The sequence below is a fragment of the Sminthopsis crassicaudata genome, chromosome X (assembly GCF_048593235.1).
Source record: "Sminthopsis crassicaudata isolate SCR6 chromosome X, ASM4859323v1, whole genome shotgun sequence".
Classification (NCBI taxonomy): domain Eukaryota; kingdom Metazoa; phylum Chordata; class Mammalia; order Dasyuromorphia; family Dasyuridae; genus Sminthopsis; species Sminthopsis crassicaudata.
The window spans coordinates 51,029,561-51,056,052 of NC_133623.1; the positions used below are offsets into that span (position 1 = coordinate 51,029,561).

Consider the following 26,492-nt stretch of genomic DNA (forward strand, 5'->3'; position numbering starts at 1 on the left):
GTACCCGCCTCCTGTGGTACTAGGGACCAGAAGACACTGCAACATGGTTTACTTTGATGCTTGTTCTATAGTTAGAGAACGTGGCCCAAATGCTGCTTTTACTGTTTAAAATCTATGGCACGTTGGCCTCTGTAAAATGAAAGAGTTGGATTTGACAGTGTTTAAGCAGTTTTCCAACTCTAGATCTGTGTAAGAATGTAAGAAATACAAAGATAAAAATAATACATGATCCTGGTGGTTAAAATGCTAAAAATCGAATTTGGAAGATGTGAATGAAGTCCATTGCTAAAATGCTTAAGTGGGTATAACTTACTCTTTACTAATAATAGTAGCAGTTGTAGTTGGTTTTGTTTGTTTTTTAATTTTCTGTGCAGCTCCAAAGATGAGATTCCCAATTTTGTTCATATTCCAACTGCCCTGCAATATTTATTGCTATTCAGCCCCTCTCATGCTACAGTTCTGAATACAGCCAAGGGAAGCCCAGTTCTTGCTGCTGGTGCTCCCGACTCCATCTGAGTGAGAGGAGAGGATGGGAGTCATAGCTGAGAACTTTGGAAGCCAATCTCATTTGACCTAAAGGGAAACTGAGTTTCAGAGAAAACAAAGGACTTGGACAAAGTAACGCAACCAATGAGAGGTAAAGTGGAATGGGAACTTCATTAAAGGAAAATGTTAAATGACGTTAGGAAAAGGCCGGGGCCTGCAAAGGGGGAGAGCCGGCGGCCCAACCTGCCGAGATCACCAGGGCTTAGGGAGCCCAGGAGGGCAGGTTCTGACCTGTAGAGAAGCGGCTCAGAGTTGTTCTTATGGAGCCCGAGCGTCTGGCAGCAAAACCAGACGGGCCCCTGGATCTCGGAACTCCCGCCACGGCCGTGGTCACTGAACCGGAGGGGACAACCGAAGTACCCGGATAAAGGGGCACCCCTAAACCAAAGAAGGAGGGAGTGACCTATGCCCCCGGAACGCCAACTGGGACCATTACTGCCCCGGCCACAATGCTTAAACGTGCGCATGCGCAAGAGGGCTCCTCACCGTCGCTTCGTTAACCAATGGCTGCGCAGCTCTAGGGGCAACGCAGGTTTCATGCCCCCCCAGTACCCAGTGTCCAATTGGAGGGCAGTGTCTGCGCAGGCGGTTACAGTGACCCAATGAGACTGCCTCTCTGGGGAGGCTCCGCCCTCGAGGTGGACTGGACTATAAGAGTGGCACTTGCAAGCAGGCGGTGGGTAACGGGTCAGGAGCTGTGGGAGGAAGGCGAGGAGCGAAGGCGGCTGGCGTTCTCAGCCGTACTTGGCCCGGACTTCTCGTCGTCGTCATGTTCCGATGTGGCAGCGCCGCCGTGGCGGGCTTGGGGCAGAAACTGGCACCTTTGGTGCAGACTCTAAGCCTCCGTGGCCCGAAGCAGAAGAACCGGCTTCCAGGTAAGTTAGTTGCCTGAGGCTACTACTGCTCTTATCTCCTCTTCCCCGCGCGTCCCTATCCTAACCCTGACCCAGAACCCTGGGAACCCCTGCCGGGCACTTGTTGTCTCGGCCGTCCTGTCCTCCGCAGCCTAGAGCCTTCCGCACGCTCTCTCCCGCCTTTCTTTGGGAGCGCTCCAAACTCTTCGGGCAGGACTCGCCGGCCTGACCTTCACAGGCATCACCTCCCACCCCCACCCCTAGCCGATGGGCTGCGGGCTAGGATACCTCCAGCCCAGCTCCTGCAAGTTCAGCAATCCCCGCTGGCTTTCTAGCTGCCAGGACCGGGATCCGAACACACCCCCCTCCCCTCCCCTCCCCCTTCTTTTCATTGACTAGAAGAGGGCTTCTGGAAACCCACGTGTATTAAGTACTGTTTAACCGAGCTAGGCCCCGGGGGGGAGTGGGGGGGGAGACTAGAACAAGAATCAGAAAGAAGTCCTAGTTAGAGCTTTGGAGAGCCCATTTAGTACGGGAGAGCTCTAAGACTCGACCCCAGAGAACGAGCAATAGAGGGCACAAAGCAAGAAGCTCCCGGAAGAAAAAAAGAAAGTGACACAAAGAAACTACTGAAGAGTTTAAAGGAGAGAAAAATGTACTATGATCAGTGGGAGCCGGGAATACTACTGCATGGGAGGAGGTGGCGTTTTACCCGAGTCCTAAAAAGAAGGGATATGATTTCAACTATAGAAGAGAAAAGGAAGTTCAGAAATATTAGACCGTGAAAGGTGGGAAGTCTAATGGAAAAATCCCTGGATCTCTGCCATTTATTATAGATGTGACATAATTAAGCCACCTAGTGTAGTTTTTTTCCTGGTTTCTTCGTCTGTAACAGGTTATTTACTTTACCTATCTTAAAGTTGAGAACATAGATGTAAAAGAACTTTGAAACTCCGGAAAATCCTATGTTAAATATCATTCTAACAACTGTAAATATAAATCATGAGATAAATCCCAAATAGCTGCAATGGCTAGCCAAGGATAAATTGAAAAAAAAAAAAAAAATTTAGACTTGTGATGGAGAGAGCCATCTGCATCCAGAAAGAGGACTGTGGGGACTCAACGTGGATCACAAAATAGAATTTTCTCCTTTTTGTTGTTGTTTGCTTACTTTTTGGGTTGTTTTTTTCCTTCTCATTTTTTCTCCTTTTTTTTTTTTAATCTGATTTTTCTTATGTAGCATGATAAATGTGAAAGTATGCATAGAAGAATTGCACATGTTTAACATTGTGGACTGCTCGATCTATAGGGGAGGAGGTGGGGGAAGGGAAGGAGAAAAAATTGAAACGAGGTTTGGCAAGGATAAATGTTAAACTATTTTTGCATATATTTTGAAAATAAAAAACAATAATTATAAAATTGATTTTAAAAAAGAAAATTAAAAAAAGAAAATAAAAAGCAGTTATTTCATTTTTAAAAAAGAAAAATATGGTCAATTTTTAGAGGCCAGTTTTTAGAGTTGTTTTTTTAACCAATGCAAAAATTACCTTCTGAGTCTATTAGAAAGTAAATAATGCCGTATCAGTAGTCTGTTCAGCCTAATATTCTGCTCTGAATTAGCACCTGGGAAAATAGGATATTTGTCCTTCATGACGCTGACCTCAAAAAGTTAACAGTACAACAATTAATTAACAAGTCTGTTAACAGCTCAAAAGCAGTAAAATGAGATTTTAAAGATACTGGTTCTAGTTCTGGTTCTGGTTCTGCTACTGATACTAACTGTTTATAAGTTTGGGTCTTTAAGCTCTGGGTCAGTTTTATCTTTTGGAAAGTAAGAAATTTGTATTAAATCTTTTGAAAAGTTCCTTCCAACTCAGAAAGCTCTACTCCCCAGCTAAACTGTGGGTCAAAACCCCATATGGAATCTTGTAACTGAATGTCAGGGTCTCAAAATTATGATTTATCTAAATGTTTGAATTGTTTACATATTTTATATATCTGGGGTCACATAAAAATTTCTTGGGCAAAAAGCAGGTGATAGTGTCAAAAGTTTAAGAGAGTCTGCTATAATCAAATGCCTTTAAATTCCTTTCTTACCAGTACATTATACACATGCTGTGAGTTCATGGACTTCTTAGCCCCTTGAACTCTTGTGGTAATAAAGTACCAGTTTTATGAGATGAATCAACCTTTCAGAGGTCATCATGAGTTCTTACTAATATCACAAGTGATATGAAATGTTTCCCTAAGTTTTTGCAATGTTTTCCTGGAGCTATTGCCTCAGCAGTGCTTCCTGAATGAAGTTTTAGTGTTTAAATATTTTAAGTGAGCTTAGATTTGGAATCTGAAGGCCTCTGCACATGTTTAACCTATATTGAATTACTTGCTGTCTTGGGGAGTGGGGGAGGGAGGGAGAAAAACTTGGAACATGAGATTTTGCAAGAGTGAATATTGAAAACTATCTTTGCATGAATTTTGAAAAATAAAAAAAAAACTTATAAAAAATTTAAAAATTGGCTTTTGAGAAATACCCCAGTCTTCAGGGTTATCTGCACACAATGATGGTATCATCAATAAAATTATACAGCACTCTCAGATGTTCTGAAAATTGTCAAATAATGTAACTGTTTTGCCCTTTTGTCAATTTGACCTTCAATTTAACTTCATTACTTCTATGTGTGCAATTATAGACTCCTTGGGAAAATGTCTTAACTCATGCTTATGCTCTTTATCTTGACTTATCTAGATTGTGCTAAAAAGAATTGGCTAGTTTTGTTTTCCCTCCATTAGTAACTTGTTCAGACATGGCCTATTTTTGATTTCTTGCCTAATATTTGCTCCTTCTTCATAGATTTATATAGATCATAGAATCTCAGCGGTGGAAATGATCTCAGCTGCCGTATAATTTAACCCATATCTAAGAAAAATCCCTTTTAAAGCATATCCAATAATTGATCCACCAACCTTTAAGCCCTCAAGTGAAAGCACCTTCCAACGCAGCTCATCTCAGATTTGGACACCTCTGATAGGAAGCTTTCCTTTACATCAAAAAGAAGTCTTATCACTTTATGACTTCCCAAGTAAAGTAAGTCTGACCCATCCTTTTACTTGGCAGCCTCTCAAATAAATACTTGAAGGCAGATTCTACCCTTTCCCACCCACCCCCACACCAATCATTTTTTCTCCAAGCTAAACAATCATTTTTTCTCCAAGTTAAACAACTCCTTCAACTGACCCTTACTTAATAGCATAATCCTTAAATGGCATGTCCTTTCTTGGTTATCTTCTTCTCTATGAACTTGGATCTTTTGGTGACTTTCCTGAAATGTGGGGCTCCAAATGGAACAATACTCCCAATCTTCTCCCTTCCTCTGGATACTTCTCAGCATGCAACTCAAGATAGAACCTATTAGCTTTGGGAGCTACTATTTCACACTGTGAACTCCTATTGCTTTTCTTGTATACAACTTTTCTATCTTGTATTTTGCAGTTGATTTAAAAAAAAAACAAATTTCCACACTAATTTTTCCCTATTCGATTTGTCATCTTTTTGTATCCTGACTTTTTCATACTTTTTAAAAAAAGATATTTTTCACAGGTTTTTTTTAATCATTTGCAAAAATCTATGATTACCAATAATTCACATGCTGGTACTGCTTTTATGTTTACAAAGAACTTTTCCCATAGGAATCCTGTGAAGTAAGTATAAATGTATTCCCATTTTACAGAGAAGAAAACTAAGACTTTTTTTCTCCTATAAGACATTAGACTATGTAACAGTGAATCTCATTGTTGGGAAGGGACCTTAATAATTGATTCCCATTTTACAGAGAAGAAAACTAAGACTTTTTTTCTCCTATAAGACACTAGACTGTGTAACAGTGAATCTCATTGTTGGGAAGGGACCTTAAAAATTGGCAATCTCTTCCAATGTATACATGAATAGGAATCTCTTCTGCTGAATATCTGATAAATCTTAACAGCTTCCATTTGAAGACCTTCAGTGATAAGAGAATGCTTGACTTCCCAAGGCAACCTGTTCCACTTTTTGAACAGCTTGAAATGTTGGTAAATTTTTTTTATATCAAGATTTTGCCTCTCTCTAACGTTGCTCCTAATTTTGCTCTCTAGGGCCAAGCAAGTCAGCTATCTTGTTCCTAGATATTGAATGAACTTAGCTCTGGTTGTTACCATAAGTGGTTATAAGCATAACTGTTATTTCAATAGTGTTCTGTACTTCTTACCAACATTAGGTTAATTTAAACTATATTAATTCTAAAGATATTCTTGTGCTGAAAAGCAGTGTTTATACTACTTACCAAGTTTGTGAGCCTGAAATGAGATGTGCATAAGCATACATTTCTTGCTACACAGGTGTCAGTATGTGAGTGCTAAAAAACCAGTGGGTTACACAATAGAGTTTGGCTTCTGTTCTGTTCCGTTGTTTCATTGCCAAACATGTTCTCCATGTGAGCAAACTGATCGATGGCCCCTGACCCTGAGGTCCAAAAGTTTAAATGGGTTTCTGTATTGTAGAGAATGAGCTTCTCCCAGACTTCCTCAAGGAGAACCTTTTAGACTCAAAACAGAAGACAAGTTACCTTCTTTTTACTTATTGTCCTGGGATATTGGATTTTCTAGAAATGTTCCAGGAATTCATTTGGTGCTTTGGCTACTATTCATTTCCTAGCTATGTTAGCTTTCTTCTGGATGCATAATGATACCTTCCTATCATCATCCTTGCCTAATCATTAAAAACCCAAATTTCAGAGACCGAATAACATAATCAATAAAAAGAACTGGATTCAAGTCCTGATCCTAATACAAGACCTTGGGCAAATTACTTAATTTTAAAGTGCCTCCAGGTGTTTTTTTTTTTAAAAAAACTTGCAGTATTGGATCTACCAGACCAAAGCAAAACAGAAAAATCCAAATTTAACCATCATTGTTTGCTCTGTTTTCATTTGTATTTTATCACCTTCCAACTTATCATAGTCATCCTGGATACCTCCCTCTATTATACCTAATTAATCACAATTATTTGATGCTTCTTTTTGCTGAATATATTCTACTCATTTTATGATGTTCTCATCTGTCTAAGACTGTATACTGCATCCATTTTCTCTTGAATTCCTATGCAAGTTCAGTGAAATTAAAAAGATTTATAGTTAACTTCCTACTTGAAACTCCATTGGTTTAAATCCTTTGTGTTTACTAAGGGGACTTTCTCTATGGTATGTAGCTAGAATAACCCTGAAATTTCTGAAGCATTTTTTAATCATGGCTGTATCCAAATTCTTGCCATACATTGATCATAAACAAAATAAATTGTATAAGATCATACAAAAACCCTCAATACCAAATGTCCCAGCTTTTGATGACATTAATTGGTATTAAATGACCACAAAATAATAACATCTTAACATGCTTTAAAAAACAGACAACAAAACTATTGTTGGATAAATTGGTGTTCACATCTCATAGAGGAGGCATATAGTGCAGAACTTAAAGAACTATTCTCTTCATGTCCAAACAGGTTTTGTCCATCTCATACTTGGTCATGCATTCTAATATTGATGGATCTCAAAATTTATTCATTCAAAATTCATCCCCTTTATCCTGGAAGTCTCCTATCATTACGGAAAAGCTCTGGAAAGAATGATCCCCACAAGTTAGCAAAAGGAAAAAAAAATAGAATTAGCAAAAGACTTGGGAAATAGCTTGAGTTTGCAGGCTTCGGTATTAGTGTTAGTCTATGATAGTATAAAAGATATTAAGCAAAAATAAGGCAATTGAAGAAAAATTATCTTTAGGAAGTTCATTAGAAAATGACCCATATGGGGTCATGTAACCGAATGTAGAGATGACAGAACATTTGGCAACAGTGAAAAATATCAAATATTCAGCCAGTTTTAATTATGTACAAATAAACAAGCACCCTTCATCTCATGAATATACAAATTTGCTTTCATCTTTAATAAATGCTAAAATTATATGTATATAAAGAATGGTTTTAAAATAAGTTTCTTTATGACTTATTAGCAGTAAATCTTTGATTTGTACACCTATTTTATATACCTGTGGTCATGTAAAAATTTCTTAAACAAAAAGGGATGTTGAGTAGAAAAAGTTTAAGAAGCCCTGCTCTAGACCCTACTTATGAGCAGGAAAAAAATTGTATGTCCCTCAGCACATATTAACCTGTTTTCAGTGAAGATCCTTTAACAAGCAGTTGACGTATATGTATATCTAGCTATATCTATGTAGATATAGATAAATAGACTTTATATTTATATATATATATATATATATGTCTGTAATCTCTCTATACATAGTAGTTTGATTTTCTAAGTTGGAAGTCAGGTATATTTCTGAGCAGTTTTCCAAAGAAGCCTGCTCCAGTAGAAATATAAATTTAATGAACATTTTAAAGCCATGAGGTCAGAAGCTGAATTATTTACCCTCTGGCCAAAAAAGAAAAAGAAAAAAATCTTAAAACATGTCCAATTATAATAAAGCAGAAATAATAAATGTTAAGGTATAATTTTTTCTGGTAATGGTTGAAAATTGACTCATTTGAATTGCTGGTATTTATGTAGTGTTTTATATATATTATCTCATTTTGATCCTCACAATAATCCTATGAGGTGTAGATGCTTTTATCTTATAGATAAGGAAACTGAGGCCAAAGGAAACTTACCTAAAATTTTTAGATTTCTATGTGAATATAGTATTGTCTCAGGGTAAATGCCCTATAATGAGCATTATGGATTGTGTCAGTAATCTTTCTATTTATGGTCAGTTATACTTGTAGAAGGTGTGAAAAAAGATTGGTAAAGTCTCTTTTCCAAGTTCAGGCTTATTTAGGAAGCTGCTTTAATTAACAATATTCAGAACACACTTTTAAAGTATCGGTTTATCTCACAATACTAACATTAAGTGGTGCTAGAAATATAGAAGTGAAAAGTCAAATGCCAATTGTATAAGATTTGACTTATTTTGGATGGTGAAGCAGCAATGCATTATTGTTCAGCTCATTGACCAACAACTCAATCAATAAGATTGATTCACATTGACTTAGTTATTAACATATTCATAATTTTGATGTTGTTTTGTCTAATATAATGTATCTCTTAGGCAACCTGTTGCAGCTATGGCATACTCCTCTAGAAATCCAGGTGACAAGACAGATGACCAGCTCTAATGCCTCAGGGAACAAAATCGATAAATCGATGTTAGCCATTGTTGTGGGCTTATCAACCATGGGAGCTGGTGCATATGTAAGTAGAAAAGCAGCTTATGAAAAGAAGCTGCCAATTTCCATTAATAGTTGTTCTTTTAGTTTTATTTTGCTTCCCACTTTGTACAATTCCCTCTCCTCCTTTTGGAAGACTTTCCAAAAACCTCCTTTAAAATATTTGCTAATATCCCATGAGTACCAATTGAGATTTACTGAAATTTAACCTCATATTGTCAAACCCTTTTTTCTTCACCTCAGTTACCTTTTTCTTATCTATGTGATTTAACCGTAGCATTGTCCTTTTATTAGAGTAGATATATTGACCTGAATAAGATCAGAAATTCCAGCAGCTTCTTAGTCTAATCTGTGATTTAAAGTCTTTGTTGCCAAATCTTCTCTCCATGTTGCTGCTTGACATGCACAGATACTAAAAAGCATAGCACACTATACAAAATCTGTGTGTGTGTGTGTGTGTGTGTGTGTGTGTGTGTGTGTGTGTGTGTGTGTGTGTGTGTGTAGACTTTTGTGGGGAGAGGTTCAGGGAAAATTCCCACCCCCTCCCTGGAAATTTCAAAAGCAGCCTAATATGTGCCAATTTTTTTTTTCAGGCTAAAAGTTTCAAGTGTATAATTGTAAAAGTAGAATTGAAGAATTGTTATAATAATGCTTAATTGCACTTTCATCAGCTTTAGTTGAGTGTGTGTATGTGTACAAATCCCAAGCTGGAATAGACACTAGGGCCACAGGCAGAAATGCATCAGGCTCTGTACTCAAAAGGCTGCAGAACAGCTACTGACACCTTAACTCTAGGGAGATGACATTTCTCTTTAAGGTAAATCACCCTTTATCTGTAAGTGCCTTTTATTGTGTGATCTGGAGCAGATATGAAAAGCCATTGAAAATGCATCTTTCTCTTTTTTAAAAAACTGACAGTTTTCCTTTGGAAGTACTAATCAGAAGTGCTGGTTGCTTACTGACTCAGAAAACCATATGTTGACATTATTTGCATTCTATTGTATTATTTTAATGTGTATTTTTATGTATACCCCAATGATAGTTTATTCTGGTTTCTGCACCTGATCTAAACTAAACCAAATCTAAACTGATGGAGCAAAATATTTTCCTAAATGGCTCCCTCCATTTTGCAGAAGATGGCCTTGAATCTGAAAATTTTTCTTTTTCACATTTCTCATTTACTTTTCCTTTCCTATCTATTCTTTCAGGGGAAAAAAAAAAGAAGAGGCATTTATTTAGATTTGGATTTCCTCTGTTTCTTTGTAAATGCTTCTGATTACTTTTAGATCCCAGGATTTTTGGTGCTCTAAAGACCTTGCCCTAAGCAAGGTTGGGCAACCTCCACCAGGCCAGCCAGGTGGATTCTTTCTTGGGCTGCCAGCTCATTGGATGGTGTATCCAGGGACAGCAAGCCATAGTTACCATATCCCTTTCTGGAAAAGTTCGGGCTATGCAGGCATTTTTGTAGGCTCCTGGGTAAATGCTTAATTGGGTAGTCAATGGCATAATCAGATGTGACCTTAGCTCAGATGACAAGCTTTTGTTTCTCTCTACTTCAGCTTTTACCTGAATATGCTTTTGTGTTTTCATATGTAAATTTTAAAAAATACTTTTTAACTTTTAATTTGACTTGCCTGGAAATAAAATGCACATCCCGGAGAGGAAACTTTTCCATCTCAAGAACACTCTCCTCTTGTAATCAGTCAAATTTGTTGGTGTGTGGCCATTCAGTGTTTGTTCTAATAATTTTTCCTCCAAATAGTTCTCATTCCCAACTTAGACAATGAAAATTTTTCTTCCCACCTCACCCTCAAAGGAAGAAACTGTTCTGTGAATTGAAGGGACTTTTTAGAAATTTTTATGGGACTCTGTGATTTAAACCTAATGCTTCCTAGAGTGCACATTTGAAGCTGGGATTGGCTAAGATGTGAGTTATCATCACTACTTTGCTAGTGACTATCTGTGAGGCCTTAGGCAAAGCACTTAACCTCGCTTGGTCTTTAGCTGCCCCAGGCCTATAACTAGTGATGGACAGAGCCAAGATTTACAGTGCAGTTGATATTTAAGCTTTGGGCCCTGAATTATGAATTGGGTCCATTTGTCATTGTTGAGCTGTCATTGACAGTAATTGTTCACATCGCCTTAGACTGAAAATATGTTTCTTCTCAGAGGCCTTCTTCAAGTTGAATAGACTCTAATACGCCTCTTTTTCCTGTAACTGCAGTTTTCCCAACCTGGCTTTAGTCCTTGATTTGAAATGCACAGATTAGAAAAATACTTTGTAAATCCTGTATAAATGTATTTATTATTAAGACTTTATTAAACCCTTGGAAAAAGTCATTTGCTAGGTTAGCTCTCTGTAAACCTCATTTATAACTTCTACATAAAAAGAAAAGCCTCTTTACTATTTTTTTTTTTACCACTAAACTTCTAGATTTTTCTTAAGCTTACTGATATATGAACCTGGAAGGTTTGAGCTGGATTTGGGGCTATGTTCAAATGTTTGGAGTTCCCTTTTATCTGTGTATAGTTCAAGTTTCTATGTCACTTTTTCTGTCTGATCTGGCCTTATATCACTCAGGATTAGGATTTGTTAGATAAAATCTCTCATTGAGAAGAAATATATTTTAACTTTAAAAATAGCTTATTTTTATGGTACATGGTGATTCTATAAGAAACCATCAGCAGGATGATTTCAGAAAGGCCAGAGAGAGGACTGTGGGAAATGAGTATGGATCATAACAGAATAGTTTCACCTTTTTTGTTGTTGTTTGCTTGCTTTTTCTTATTTTTTTCCTTTTTGATTTGATTTTTCTTGTGCAGCATGATAACTATGGAAATACGTATAGAAGAATTGTATATGTTTAATCTATATTGGATTACTTGCTATCTGGGGGAGGGGGTGAGAGGAAGGGAGAGGAAAGATTTGGAACACAAGGTTTTACAAGGGTGAATATTGAAAATTGTCTGCATATGTTTTGAAAATAAAAAGCTTTAATAATCAAAAAAAGTAAAAATAGCTTATTTAATTGATTTTTTGCAATTTATTATATATATGGGCAAATTTGGCTGTCACAACCATTGAGTTTCTACTGTGTGCCAGGTACCATATTGATTTTTTTTTCCAAAATGAATGTGTGAGGAGAGAGAGATTAACTTATTGGAGCTAATAGTTGTTTTGTTTTGTTTTTGTATCATGAAGTAAACTTGGGGTAAGATTTATGATAAGTTTCTTAGATGTGATGTTCTTAATAATTTCCCGGAATCTTGATACTCTAAATAATTCTAAGTAATGTGAATTGTTGCTAGAGGACAGAGGAGAGCAGGGTTGAAGTCATAACCGATGGCAAGAACAGTGACTCATTTTTAGCCAGAAGGATATACTACTTGTGTATTGGAGTTCTTGAAATAGATACCTGTTTATCCCTTTCTTTACACATTTTTATATGTGGAATCTCCTCCTTAGGCTCTCCTTGACTGGTCCTTTTAGGGGGGGAAAAAGCCCATTTAGCTTATTCTAAAACCCTTTTACATTGCAAGTTTTTTCCATTTACCTGTTCTGAGAGTTCATGTCCTCATTATATAAACTAAAGAGCATATGATTTGTACTATCCAGAATTGTTAATGAAACAAAACACTTTGGAAATGTTAGATTGCTACGGAAATGTGAGATATGTTCTAGTATCTCCCAATGTAAAAAATGCTTTGCTTTACTTAGGCCCCACCTGAAGAACAAAATACTCTAAAATAGAGCCCAGGAGAGCCTGGACCTAGAAAGGTTTTCATTTGTGGATAACTCTTCTGTTAATATCCAAAATCGACCCAGTGCTTTATTTTTTTGCTGATAAGAAAACACATTTTTGCCTCAGTGTTTTTAACTAAAAGGAGTTGGCTTGATGTGGTCAAAAGCTTATCGTTTAATTGAAAGGTAACAGTACTGTGTGACTAGTGCAAGCTAAGCACATGGTAGAATGATGTTCTGGATATGTTTGTGTCTGCAGGCCTATATGACTGTGAAAGAGGACCAAAAGAGATACAATGAAAGAATTTCAGTATTAGGACTGACCCCTGAAGAAAAACAGAGACGGGATAGCTTGACTGGTGAGTATTCTATTTGGACTTAAAACATAATTGGAAGCGCAAACGATGGAAATGAAATCTCTAAGCCATTTGGTGGCCATATTTAAGAACATCTGGTGGCATCTGTGAAATTATATATCTCTAGAAATTAGTGATGTGTTTCAAAACTAAAAGAGAAATGTGATTGTGAACCTTTGAGAAAGTATAAGTTCAAACATAAAACAATGAAGCCTGTGGTTGAACATAAGGAAATATGGGCCCTTTTGCTCCCCTTTTTGGCCTTTAGGTGAGTGATCTCCATTGCTTTCCTCACCGCTTACTTTCTGGTCCATGCCTCATTGCTAGATTGGATTCTGGTTTTATTTTCCCAGCTGGCATAGGGTGGAACTATGACTCTATTATCTATCCTTCCTCATTGGGAGGGCAAAGGTGAATCTACATGTTTTAAGAGTCCTCTGAATTTCCAAGCCAAGGTTTCAGTGCAAGATGGATTCCCCCTCAGGAGAATCATTGGCATCTTTATCATTTTGCCAATAGAGAAAATAAAGATGAAGCTTCCTTTCTTTTTTTTCCTTTCCTTTCTTTTCCCATCATTATATTGTGAGGTTTAGTAAAATTAATGGGTATGCAGCACTTTGTTGGGGCAAAAGAAGGAAAATAGTTGCAAGATGATGCTTTTTTTGTTGTTGGTCGTATGGGGTTATCAGAGTCTTAGAAGGCTCACTGTGTCTGATCTGTTGCTTACAGCACCAGAGAGAGAGATGGCTGCCCAGCTCAGAGCACCCACTCATGCTCCTTTCCTGCTGATTGGTGGAGGCACAGCGGCATTTGCTGCCGCCAGATCCATTCGAGCTCGTGATCCTGGGGCCAGGGTAAGGTGCATCTTCTCCTGCCTGGCAACAGGTTCCTCTCGTGGACACTTTGACATTTGCACATGAAGTGAACTTGGCACTGATACAACTTTTCTTGCATGTCTAAAGGTCTTAATTATCTCAGAAGATCCTGAACTACCATACATGCGCCCCCCTCTTTCAAAAGAGCTGTGGTTTTCAGATGACCCAAATGTCACAAACACACTTCGCTTCAAACAGTGGAATGGAAAAGAAAGGAGGTATGTACGTTTGAGTGTCAAAAATACTTCTGGCTAGGAGGGGGCTCAGCAGCTAGACCGTACCCCACAAAGGATAGGAAAGCAGTGAATTGACCTTGGGAAAGTGGAAGATGGGATGACTTGGTAATTTATCGAGAGCCACAGTCTAGCAAAATTCAGAGGGGTCCAGTGGTTGAAACATTAACTAAACAGAATCCAGAGATTTTGATTCCTTTAGATCCAACAATGATTGGTTGCATGATGTCATCTTCTACCTTTGGCTTTTAAAATATAGTACTTCTGTGAAGAATCACATATAGAATTCCCTATAAGAACAGTAGAAAGACAACTAAAAGGACCCATTTCCTCAGAACTTTAATAAACTCCCTGGAATTGGAAGGACCCTGCAGAGAAACTTAGAAATCTTAAACACATAACAGTAAGTGCCAAGGACCACAGTAGACTTCCTTCAGGGACTTCATTCCAGAAGACTTTTGACCGGTGATCCCATATGCTTTCAAGTGCCTTCTCTTTTCCATTTTTGAGCTGGCCACACAAATTATAATTTCTCTCACCCTGTGTCCCACAGCTAATAGAGTCTGAGGCAAAATCATCTCCTGCACCAGATGCCTCTTGGCCCTTCCCATAGGAAAGGTGATGGTATTGCTCTGATTCAGGAATGATTCTGGATCTGGGATAGTTGCCACTTTGTAAGCTGGGACCAAATTTCAGCAGTCCTGATGGTCTTCTTGTGACCCAATGAACAATTGTACGACTGCTAGAGACATTTTAATTGCAGAAGTACAGAGTCAAGGAAAGGCCGGTGAATAGTGTTTTTTAACTTTTTGTTCCCTCTCTTTTCTCCTTCTCTAGCATATATTTCCAGCCACCCTCTTTCTACGTTTCTGCTCAGGACCTGCCTTACATTGAGAATGGTGGCGTAGCTGTGCTCACCGGCAAGAAGGTCGGTATACTGTCCCCTTTCCTACCCTTTATGTTGTCCCATCAGCATGATCATGTCAGCTTAAAACATCTCCATGTGGCCAGGACACACTACTTAATCTATACTGGCTTCTGGGAGTGAGTTGCTGTCCTACCTGGAGACAAAGATCATCCAGGCCTTTCTAAAAATTGTCTCCTTGCCAGCTCCTCAGTCTTTTCCCCATCCCGGGAGATCTTGGGGGCTGTTGATGAGAAAGGATTGTCAAAATACAGATTGCCCAGAACCAGAGAATGCCTTAAGCGCAGACCTGGGTGAGAAATATTAATAGAGTTCAGGAAACTCATCTTCTGACTTCAAAAAGAAAATATCTGGGCGGAAATGGCCCCTGGATCTTTCCATATGTGTGTGTTTCCACTCCACGTATGTATATGGGTGACTGCACTTGGAAGAGTAGCCCACTAATCCTAAGGCAGCTGGTCTGTCTGCTTAGGGAGCCTGAGTAGTTCTGCCCCAACCTTTATGAAGTAGAGAATGGGGAAAGATGGAGGTGGGAAGGAAGTAGGAGATATTCCAGGATGCAAGGGAGTTTACTATCAAGTTCCCGAGATCGTTAACACAAGGGACAAGATCTAGTACTGGGTTCCCCATAAGTAATGCCAAACAGCATATGATTATGCTTTAATTATATTTGGATTACTAATCTGTAATCTCTAAATGGTTCCATTTCTATGCTTTTGTATCTGGTAGGATTTTTGTTTTGTATTCAGTTCCTTTTGAAAAACTCCAACCTTGCTTCAGCTGAACTTGAGCAAACATTTATAAGCGCCTACTGTGTGCAGATTACTATGCTAGGGGAGGTATCAAATTTAGGTAAGATGCAGCTTGCCCTGAATAAGAGGAAGAACCAATTTTCCCCCTCAGGGTGGATGGATCACATAACTCCTAAGATTTGGTACAGGGGAGAAAGGTGGGATGTGGGACATGAAGAAAACTGAGCAGGTACTAGCCCAGTTCTGCCAAACTCTGGGGTAGCTGAGGCAGAGTGAGTGGGAATCCAGGAGAGGGAACATTGGGGCCAGCTCTAGACCCTGGCATTTTCTCACCTGGCTGATTCCCATCGAATATCTATTTTACCGAGCAGCCTCACTTCTTATGGCTTAGATTTCCCTCATCCAATTTTCAGAGTTTGAGCACTTTTCTTTCCTCCAAATCCCTATACACACACACACACACACACACACACACACACACCCATTTCCACAAATCTCAAAGCTATTTCAGGCCTGCTCTTAGCTTGAACAATTCTTGGCTGCCCTGGGCGTTCAGAGCATTCCAGGATTATATGTGGACCAAGAGACCAAGAGCTGGGTGCTAGCCATCAGTTAGGAGGTTTTTGCTGAAGTAATCATTTTAGGTGAAAGGCACCTCCACCTATATTTCTTTCTCTGTATTGTGTGTGCCAGGTGGTACAGCTGGATGTGAGGGACAACTTGGTGAGACTTAATGACGGCTCTCAGATAACTTTTGAAAAGTGCTTGATTGCAACAGGTTAGTGGTCTACGCTGTAGCTTCCCTTGTTGGCACAGCTTATCCAAGCTGCAGTGACTGTAGAAGGCGGCATTTAGGAACAGTGAAATCCAGATCCTCTACTTGTGCAGACCTTATTAGTCTCCGGTAGAGGCTACAGATGTCCCAGAATAGCAGTGTATCTGAATTACCTTTCTTATCCCATATAAGGGACATATATATCAATTAAAGAAATTACCTACTTTCTCTCTTAGTCTGAAAGTTATATGGCCTAGTGGCTTCATTAGGGATTCAAATCAGAGAGTATGATAGGGGAGACAAAGTAATTGCTTATACTAATGAAGCTTTAGTGTCCTGTAAACCCTTAGGGAAAAGTTTAAGGGAGCCTGAAAACAAAAGGCTTTTTTTAATGGGGGGAAGAGATAAATGGGGCCCTGTGAAGAGGAATTCTGTATTCTGTAGGCCAGGGAAAGAAAGTGATGAGTCTGCTCAAAGATCAGCCTGGTACAGGACTCTTGTGTCCTGTTGATGTACCTGTGCTGCCAGCAGAGGGCGCACACACCTCAGTTCTGAACAACCCTTGGTGGGCTGGGCACTGTTTGGGCCTAACTGTTTTATTTAGTTCTCTTAAAAGAATTTGTCTCCCATTTTTCCAGGAGGCACTCCAAGAAATCTTTCTGCTATTGATAGGGCTGGGCCAGAGGTAAAGAGTAGGACAACGCTTTTCAGAAAGGTAAACCATCTGCTTTCAGCATTTTGCTGTCTTGCTGCTGTCTTGCTTATTTTGGAAGAAGCAGGATAGTCTTGTGGTCTCCTTATGATCCAGGAATGGGGAGATTCACATTTTCTGATTTCTGGCTCTCTGACCTTGGGCGATGCCCTTCTCCTCTCAGGTGGCTTCAGTTCTCAGAAAAAAAAAAAAAATGTGCTTTTTGTTGTTTTTCGTTATTCCTGTCTGTTTTCCTTTCACACTTGCCTTTTCCTGAAGGCTTAAGTTATCCAAACTGCCCCTGGCTTCTTTGTATTTCTCCTTGCAAGTGTTAAGGAAACTGCTTATCCAGACATATAGCCAAAAGGCAGCGCAGTTCTCCCAGCATGCTTTGTCAACAACACAAAAGCCTCAGTGGTGATGATTCAGTAACATTTCTAAGATCTTTGGGGTTCTTGATAAAAGGGTGTTCTAGGTGGGAGCAGGAAAAAGTAGACCTTGGGAACTTAGAAAATATAATTAAACTTTTTTATATAGGAACATTTATAATATATATCTATAATTATAAATGGTTTCTGTAACAATCTAGGAGGGAAAGTATTTCCTGATAATTTCATTTGTCCCCTTTGGAAAATTACTGGACTAAGCTGATGTAATTTTATAGATTGGAGATTTTAGAGCCTTAGAGAAGATTTCAAGAGAGGTCAAGTCGATTACAGTTATTGGTGGAGGCTTCTTGGGTAGTGAACTGGCCTGTGCCCTTGGCAGAAAAGGTGAGTATCCTACACTAATTTCCATTTCTTTTTATTAGCCAGAAGGCTAATAAAATCTGGCTTTTATAAAAACCTCTTCCATCTTCTCCCTTCTCACCTTCTGGCAAGAATCACAGAGATAACTTTGCTAGTACCCCTGGGAAGAGAGGGGGGAAGGGAGTTCTGTTTGACTTGGGAATTTACCTAATGACGCTGAGCATGAGACTAATTCCTGTCTGTGATCCCTAGCTGACTGGCAAAAGAATGCTCTCTTTCTCTTTGGATGGCAGGCAATATGGAATCTCCAACTTTGGCATATGGAATATTAATCATCTTTTTTTTCCATACCACCAGTCCTTGGACTGAGTCTCTCTAGAAGTAAATTATTAAGGAAAGTTGGTTGTTAAAAGCGTTGGAAGGGAAGTGTAGAAGACAGAAAAATGTCTTGGGCTTCTTGCTCAAGAGCTTATGTGTGCAAAACATACCACACTGCTTCTGATAAATGAATAGGTTTGCAGATTTTCAAGTCTCTGAGCTCAAATCTGATATTTCTTGGTCAATTCATCCAGTATTTATTGAGCATCTACTATGTGTACCACACTGCTTGTTATTTAAAAAAATAATAATAATAATGAGATGTGGCCCTTGGCTTTTTTCTCTTTATGTGAAAGGTCTGTGAAATCAGAATGTTGGCCCAGAAATGGCACCCTTCAGAAGCCCCATGGCATTTCTACTGGGGACTTTTGCCCAGATTCTCAAAATCAGTCTTAGTTTGTGCATTCGAGTGTATTGTCTGTCAGGATACAGTATTGGACCTAAAGATAGCTCCATTCTAGCAACCTTAATGTTTGACTTGTTAATGAGCTCTGATACCTGGCATTCTGCAAACTCTACAAAATATGGCTGTAGAGTAGACTCAAGCTTCTCCCTGTGTTTAATTAAGTGACGGTGAACACTGTCTTACTGTTCTTCTCTATCAGCCTCCTCTGCCCTCTACACACACACACACACACACACTCACAGGATTGGCTCTGCTCTCCTAATCGATATATTCTCAGCCTTTGTTTTTACCTCCCAGCTCGAATTTTGGGCACAGAAGTTATTCAGCTCTTCCCTGAGAAAGGGAATATGGGAAAGATCCTCCCAGAGTACCTCAGCAACTGGACCACAGAAAAAGTCAGAAAAGGTAATGAAGGGCTTTCCAGAGATCCAGAGAACTAGCTAACCTATTTTTTGTTGTCACAATGAAGGGTTCCCTGGAGCATGGAATTGGAGGGAGATTGCATAGTGAGGGGCATGTGTTGGGAAGTGACTGCAGTCTTGACCCCCACTGCATTCATAAAGTGTTCTTTTTTAAAACAAAGCTTCAAAGTAATTTTTCTCAAGAGCAAAAAGTAGCTGGTAGTCTGTTATAACGGGAAAAAACCTGGATTTAAAATAAAGAAGCTAGAATCAAATCTGTCCTGGCTTTGCTACCTATTCTCAGTGTTAGCTTGGACAAGTCACTTCCCTTTTCTGTGTGCTTTCCTTGTGGGATTCATTTGGATAGCCAGTATGCTCCATAGAAAAGAGATTACCTTCAAATTTTAGCTGTACCGCTTCTCTTTGGACTCTCAGCATCACTACCTGTGAGGTGTGAGGGACTTGGATTAAAGGACCTTTTGCATCCCTTCTAGCTCAAGTTCTTTTAATTCTCTGTAAAATGCAGGTGTTAGACTAGGTTATCTATAACGTCGCGTAGTTCTCAATCCCATGATCCTATGTGGTACCACAGTCAGTTTTTATCTGGGCCTCCCCCAGGTTGGGCCTGAGGACTTCTGCACTTCTTTAGGTGTTGTTTCCATGTGTGTCAGCTATGGTTGCCCGGTTTCTAGATTCCCACAGGTGACCTGAAGGGTATGTGTCAAATTTTCACAGCTGCTAAGAATGAACCATAGGTTTGGGCTGGGTCCTCCCCGGGCTACCTTCTTGCTGATGCTCCCATTATTAATTTTCCTCAGAGTGATATCTGATCTTGCCTGCCTTTGTACTTCCCTTGGTCATTGTTACCACTTCAAGGCTGTTTCTTTCCTTCACAGAGGGAGTTAAAGTAATGCCCAATGCGGTCGTGCAGTCAGTTGGTGTCAAAAGTGGCAAGTTGCTTATCACACTGAAAGATGGAAGGAAGGTAAGAAAAAGTTGTCTTCAGAGCTGTACAAAATTATCTTCTGCTCACATACTAGAACATTTCATGTGTGATAATCCACATAATTTGCAAATATGGATGCCAGCCTCTACCACACCTTACTATTAGTCTAGCCAAAACATATGTCCCTGTGTGGCCAGTCCTCTTCGGGATGAGCCTCTGGACACATTAGTTGCTTCTCAAGTGACAGCCTTATTTATAATGCTTGCACTCTCTAACAGAGCCTTTGAGAAACCGTGGTCACCTCCAAAGAGGGAGAGTTTAATGTAGTTTCCACCTCGCATACCAGGGAGAGGGGGGAGAGAAGAGAGAAAGCTGTGCTCTTGTCCTTGCTTTTTCTTTCCCCTTCATTTAACATTAATGGAATGGTTTCTTGGCAGCCATGATTATCTTCCATAGTTTTCTCTGGAAATGTGCCTTCCCAGTTAAAAAAAAAAAAAAAAAGGAAAAGGAAAAAAAAGACATCTAGTGAGCTAGAGCAAACACCTAGGAGCCACTTTTCCTTAGCTCCACTCTGTCTCAATTTCATCTCTCTGGGCCCATATTGGGTATCAAAATTCTCTAAGTCTCGCCAGTTTCAAACATGTTTACAAATGAGGTCTTTGGTTAGTGATCTTTTTAAAAGTCTTTAATCTTGTTGACAAGGTAGACATTTATTTTAAAGGACTTGTTTTGGCCACATATGAAAATTCATGAGATCATCTCTCTCTTCCCTTTCAGGTAGAAACTGATCACATTGTCGCAGCTGTGGGCTTGGAGCCCAATGTTGAATTGGCCAAGACCGGTGGCCTAGAAGTAGATTCTGATTTTGGGGGTTTCCGGGTAAATGCAGAGCTCCAGGCACGCTCTAACATCTGGGTGGTAAGTATGTCACACCAAGACCAGGGCGCATTCACTGGCATCAGGCTGGGAGCAAGTTTATTCAGTCATTATTTGATTGTAAGCGGTGGCTTTAAGCAAATGAGGTAAAAGTATCGGGGGCATGATTATAGAAATAAATACTTAAGAAAGAGTTCAGTCCCATCTCTTTTGGAGGTAGTGTCATGTAACAAAAAGACTACTGATTTTGGGAGTCAGAAGATTGGGTTCAAATCCTGGCCTGGGTAACTTGACCTCACCAGACTTCAATTTATCTGCAAAATGATCCAGAGTATAGTTCTTTCTGCAGGGGAGAAAGATGAATGAGCTAGGTGACATTTCAAGGGGACTTTGGATTCCCAGGATCTCCTCGGTGTGCTTTGCTTTTCCCCTGCCTATGCTTACAGTGTGTCTGTTTCTAAGGCAGGAGATGCTGCGTGTTTCTATGACATCAAGTTAGGGCGGCGACGGGTAGAGCATCATGACCATGCTGTTGTGAGTGGAAGATTAGCAGGAGAAAATATGACCGGGGCTGCCAAGCCATACTGGCATCAGTCAATGTTCTGGTAATGTTTGGGTGTTTGGGGGAACTTTCTGGGCCTCTTGATCAGTTGGTGAGAGAGAACATGATGTTAGCCACAGAGTTGTAGATTTGATCCTGATGTGAACCGGTTAGCCTTCTAATAAGGAATAGTTCAGTCTCATGATAACCTGTGCCAGTTATCATAAGCTTGGCTAAAGAAGAGAAAATATGAATGGCGTTACTGTGCTCTGCATGACAGTGCAGAGTGTAATAACCCCACTAAAGTCCGTCTTTATGAGTATTTTACTAGTCTAAAATTCCTTAAAAACAGCAATAAGAATTCATTTTTTAAAAAACAGCTTGTTCTTATAACCTTCGAAACAGGAAAACCAAATGGAGCATAATCAGGCATGTTAGACATAGGATGGTAATTGTAGGCTCTCATCAGTGTTGAAATTGTAGCATTTTCTTAAGTAATGTGGAAGGTGGAATGTCCAGTTGAAATCCCCAGGGTACAAGTGACACTAGACTGTTCTGGTAGTAAAATGCCCCTTAGGCTAGCTAAGTAGACAAGAAAAAGTATGGGAAAGTGAGCTTAGAGCCATGAGAACTTGGGCAAATTATTTTCCTTCCCTAGGTCTCAGTTTTCCCTAACAAATCAGAAAGTAGGACTAGATTTCTAAAGGTCCTTCTTAGTTGTAACTTTTTTGAAATTTCTGTGAAATTGAGAAGTCCAAAGTATACTTGGAGGCTCCCCTGAACATAAATTCAATTTGAGTTGAGATGGTTTCATTCGTGATATTTGTATCTAGCACAGTGCCATGTCCATAGCAGACAGTAAATCTTTGTTGATTGATTAGCCATCCTTTGTGACCCAGAAAAGGTATCTAAGAATCACTGTAGACATTTCCCCGAAGATCACCAATGTACTAGTGGGACAAAAAAGGCTGTTAAAACATAGCGTATTGTCTTGAAGGGAGCTGAAAACAAAGCAGAGAGCATCTCCTGCCCTTTCTCAGAACCGTGGCACATCCTCTTCTGGAGTGCTCTATGTAGTTCTAGTCCCCTGCACGTCAGAAACATATGGCAGAAAGTGGACATTTTTGAAGGAAGGCCAGTTGTAGATTCTTCTGAACAAAGATCAAAGATAGACTCCTTTAAGCACGGTGCCTTGCAGAGATAGGAACTTAACAAATAAACATTTCTTGTCTTTTAAAAGGATTTTTCCATTTGGAAAGGCAAAGTCAAGAGGGGATAGACGTAACTGATCATTTATTGGGCACTAGCCCGTTTGATTGCCGGCAGGCAAAGAAAAAATGAAATAGTTCCTGCTCCTATTGATAAATTCATAAATTGATCACAGCTATAAATACCCAACTTGGGGTTCCCTCTTGATCTATGAAGGGTAGTTTTAGTAAATGGAATTATTTTACAAAATATGTGATTAGGATGCGATAGACTTACGGGATTCATTACCCCCAAGAGGTGATATAGGCTGAAATCATAAGATTTCAAGAACAAGTGAGGTAAATTCATGGATTAATAACCTGTAATTAGTTAAGGGAGGTAAAAACTTTTTGAGAATGTATCCCTAAACTTTTAAAGTAGATGTCATGTACAGTATAGCTAGTCTTTTGCACAAGCCAAAGTGGATGGACTCCTCCACTAGACCGACCCAGTATGACTTTTGTAAAACCACTAGGCCTGTGTCAAAAAGTCAGTATCCCATTACACCCATATTGCAAATTTTTTTGTTTGTAACATCTCAACCAGACACCACCTTTCCTTTTCCCACAGGAGCGATCTGGGCCCCGATGTTGGGTATGAAGCTATTGGCCTTGTGGATGGTAGTTTGCCCACAGTTGGAGTTTTTGCCAAGGCTACTGCAAAAGACACACCAAAATCAGCAACTGAACAATCAGGTAAAGGGGTGTCGGCCATTTGCCCTGGAACAGTATCAGGAGGCAATGTGGTGTGATCTGCACAATTCTGAATTTATTTCCCCACATCAGATTTTTTTCTGGCTTTCTCTGAAAAGGATTTCCATATTTTCGATAAAGAGCTCTCAGCAGAATTATCTCTTTGTTTAAAGCTAAGCTTTAAAGGAGACTAGGTCACAGGTCCCCAAATCCTTGGTGGGTCTGAGCCCAACAAAGTGGATCAAATAGTGAAACCAACTTGTTGGGTTGGTAGCCAGGGGCCTAGAAGTAGAGGTCCCCTGCCTGGGCTACCTAGGTTTTTGCCACTTCCATCTTCCCTGTATTTTTTCTGGGTAAAAGGAAAGGTGTGAGGGCTGATAAAAACCAGGCCTTTTGAAGCTGTTTAGTTCCACAAATGGATTCAGTACCCAGCAACCAGATATGGAAACCTCTGATATCTGTTGGCCACCAGGGGGCTCCAGGCTCAGGAAAAAAAAAAAAAAAGCAGTCTGGTTACTTCCTGAATGGCCTCTTAATCCCTCCCATTTGTCAGCCCCTGATGTCAGTTTTTCTTTCGATGGAAGACATGTATCTAGCATGGCGGTCTCTCCCCAGCGTAGCTCTCATTAACTCCTATAGCTTTGCCCTGGTTCCCTGCTGTAGAGCCCTGGCTGGAATTACACAGCCATCTAGCACCCAAAGCACAGCTCTGTGTGTTCTAAGAATGGCAAGTTTGGTTTGCTTTGGTTTTGTTTTTCTGAAGAGAACAAGACCATTTGCTTGGTTCTTTTCCTGGGGAACTTGAAGTACATTTATATCCATGATCCTTGATTCTGACCTCTCCTCTCCCATGAGGCAGAAAGACAAGTATTTTATATTGGCAGCACTAGAAAAGGGGGCTGGGATTATTGGATCCCAGTTCATTTCTCTGCCCATTGGGCAGGAGCCTAGGAATTCCCAGAGGATGGAAGCCATCTGCCCCACCCCCATTCTGCCTATATTCCCCTGCCCTGGCCCAAGCATTCCCAGAATGCTGTTCGGGCTGCAGCAGCGTCTCCTGTACAGTTTATACAGTGCCTTACACCTAGTATGTATACACTTATAAATAGTTGTTAATTTAAAGAAAGGAGGGGATGTCCAGAGCAGAATTCTAAAATGAAGTGGCGAGTGAAAGAGTTTAGCAGCTCTTGAAGCACCCCAGAATTAGCAGGACAGAGCTTGTTCTGACTTTGGTGACAAAGAAGGCCTCTTGACAAGGATCAGTAAAGCTCACTGGGGGAGGTCTCAAAGAATCTGTTGCTTTTGAAGTATTCCCAGATTATCTCTGGGTGCTTTTGTCACAGGGACTGGTATCCGTTCAGAAAGTGAGACAGAGTTAGAGGCCTCTGACATTGAGATCCCTACCAGCAATGCAGAGACCCCAGAGACCGCAGAGGACTTCGTTACAGGGGAAGACTTTGGCAAAGGTGTCATCTTCTATCTCAGGGACAAAGTTGTGGTGGGAATCTTACTGTGGAACATCTTTAACCGGATGCCAATAGCAAGAAAGGTAGGTGTTGATTTAAGTTTTGGAAGGGAGGAGAGAAGTGGACTATAAACTAGGGTATGCTTCTATAACTTCATTCCTGCCAATTCTCAGTCTACGCATTTCCAAAAGAATCCGGGATTTCACTAGCAATGGCTACTTCCTCTACTGATGTAGTTTGACTCCCTTGGCAGACCTTAGTAATCCGTTTCATGAATTTATCTACCCAGTGAAACCCATTCTCTGGTAGCCAACCTCATTGGCAATGAACCTCCTCATTTAGCTAGCTAGCCTAATCTTCAGATAATGGTCTCCATAAGCTTGTACTGAGCAGCTTCCCAACTTTCTCTGAGTTTGTACTTGGATGGGAGAGTTTCAAGAGCTCAGGATTGCCTCCAAACCCTCCCGAGGCATCGGGAGTACATACAGAGCCCACGGGGTACATACAGAGAAGCAAGACAAAAGCACTCACGGACATTGCTTGTCTACTCACGTGGTCTGGTGGGGTAGGAGACGACGGATAACTCTGGGTTCACGTAAATCTGTTTTCATCAGTTCTGTACCACGTTATTGAGAGGAGGATGAGGCTGGTTGGGTTCTTGTGGGCTTGGGCTGAATACACATGGAGCTGGCCAGTGACTTGGTGTTATTTTCTCCTTCAGATCATTAAAGATGGAGAAGAACATGAAGATCTTAATGAAGTAGCCAAGCTCTTCAACATCCACGAAGATTGAAGTCTGAAATAAGGGAAGCAAGTGGAACGTTGGAATAAGAAGCAATAGACAGCAATAGCAAGACAACACTTTATATCCAGTTCAAACCCCCCCCGTTTTCTTTGTTCATATGTAGCCCAAGACCATGTAAATGGTGTAGAATCCTGAAAAATTCTGAAGTATTTGCACCTTGAAATAAAGTTGGTCTCTTCTCAATTTGTTAATGTTCTGTTTTTAAAAAGAGGAAAAGAAAGAGGAAAGGAAGGGAAAATGGGCATACAGATGAAAGCTTCCATAGTAGCTCCTGGAAGATTATTGGGACCCACTCCAACTATGGGTCTACTCTTATTCGAATAGGTAGTTTATTTATGTATTCATTTTTGATGGGCCAAATCTACCTTCCCATCCCAGCGACCCTTACCTTCCAGTTGAGAACACATACACACACATGAAAAAAAACCAAAACCCATTATAAACATGGGAGAGTCGGTTTCCGTGTTGGCCATATAAAAAAAAATTTTTTTTTGTCTCACTCTGCTCTCTGAGCCATTTATTTACCTCTCAGGAGGTGAGTAGCATCATTAGTGCCCTGGAATCATAATTGCTCATTACACTGATAAGAGTTCAGAGCAAAATTATTCTACCACATTTAAAAGCCATAACTTAGCCATTCCCTATTTTATGGATACTCCCTCAGGTTCCCATTTTCTATCACCACAAAAAGGACTAAATGTTTTTGTATATCTTGAGTTTGTTTTGCACAGTACTAATTTGCCCTTCTCTTTTCCCTTGTCTTCTATTTCTCTGTTAAGTGAAATAAATGTATTTCTGTACTCAGCTGTGTGCGTGTATTCTAACCAGTTCGGAAGAGAGTGAGGTTCAGGGGTCAGCCACTCCCCCACACCACCTCCCTTGTGTATAGAAGTCTTCTTGTGCACCCTGTTCATGTGATCATTTCTCCTTACCTTACTCCTTACTTTCCTTATTCCCCTCTTTTTCCATTTTTAATATCA

The 26,492-nt window shown here is 39.9% G+C and overlaps 1 protein-coding gene across 2 annotated transcripts; it reads left to right on the plus strand.

Moving 5' to 3' along the window:
* The first annotated feature begins 1,170 nt into the window (after nt 1–1,170).
* Nucleotides 1,171–25,695, plus strand: AIFM1 (apoptosis inducing factor mitochondria associated 1). 2 transcript variants are annotated; one of them, XM_074278203.1, is made up of 16 exons: nt 1,171–1,421; nt 8,538–8,680; nt 12,657–12,756; nt 13,483–13,607; nt 13,716–13,846; nt 14,699–14,789; nt 16,232–16,316; nt 16,952–17,028; nt 17,669–17,777; nt 18,835–18,942; nt 19,835–19,923; nt 20,662–20,802; nt 21,223–21,365; nt 23,120–23,244; nt 24,585–24,790; nt 25,429–25,695. In XM_074278203.1, the coding sequence occupies exons 1-16, from the start codon at nt 1,316–1,318 to the stop codon at nt 25,498–25,500; spliced, it is 1,851 nt and encodes a 616-aa protein (XP_074134304.1). In that variant the 5' UTR covers nt 1,171–1,315; the 3' UTR covers nt 25,501–25,695. The 2 variants fall into 2 exon arrangements, with proteins under 2 accessions (XP_074134304.1, XP_074134305.1); XM_074278204.1 differs by lacking the exon at nt 1,171–1,421 and adding an exon at nt 4,252–4,485.
* Nucleotides 25,696–26,492: the final 797 nt, after the last annotated feature.

Excerpts from the sequence above, each read along its gene's own strand:
- AIFM1 (XM_074278203.1), top strand. The coding sequence starts at position 1,316 with ATGTTCCGATGTGGCAGCGCCGCCGTGGCGGGCTTGGGGCAGAAACTG. Across the intron at positions 17,778-18,834 it reads CTGTGCCCTTGGCAGAAAAG|CTCGAATTTTGGGCACAGAA; the intron begins GTGAGTATCCTA and ends TTTACCTCCCAG. Across the intron at positions 18,943-19,834 it reads CACAGAAAAAGTCAGAAAAG|AGGGAGTTAAAGTAATGCCC; the intron begins GTAATGAAGGGC and ends TTTCCTTCACAG.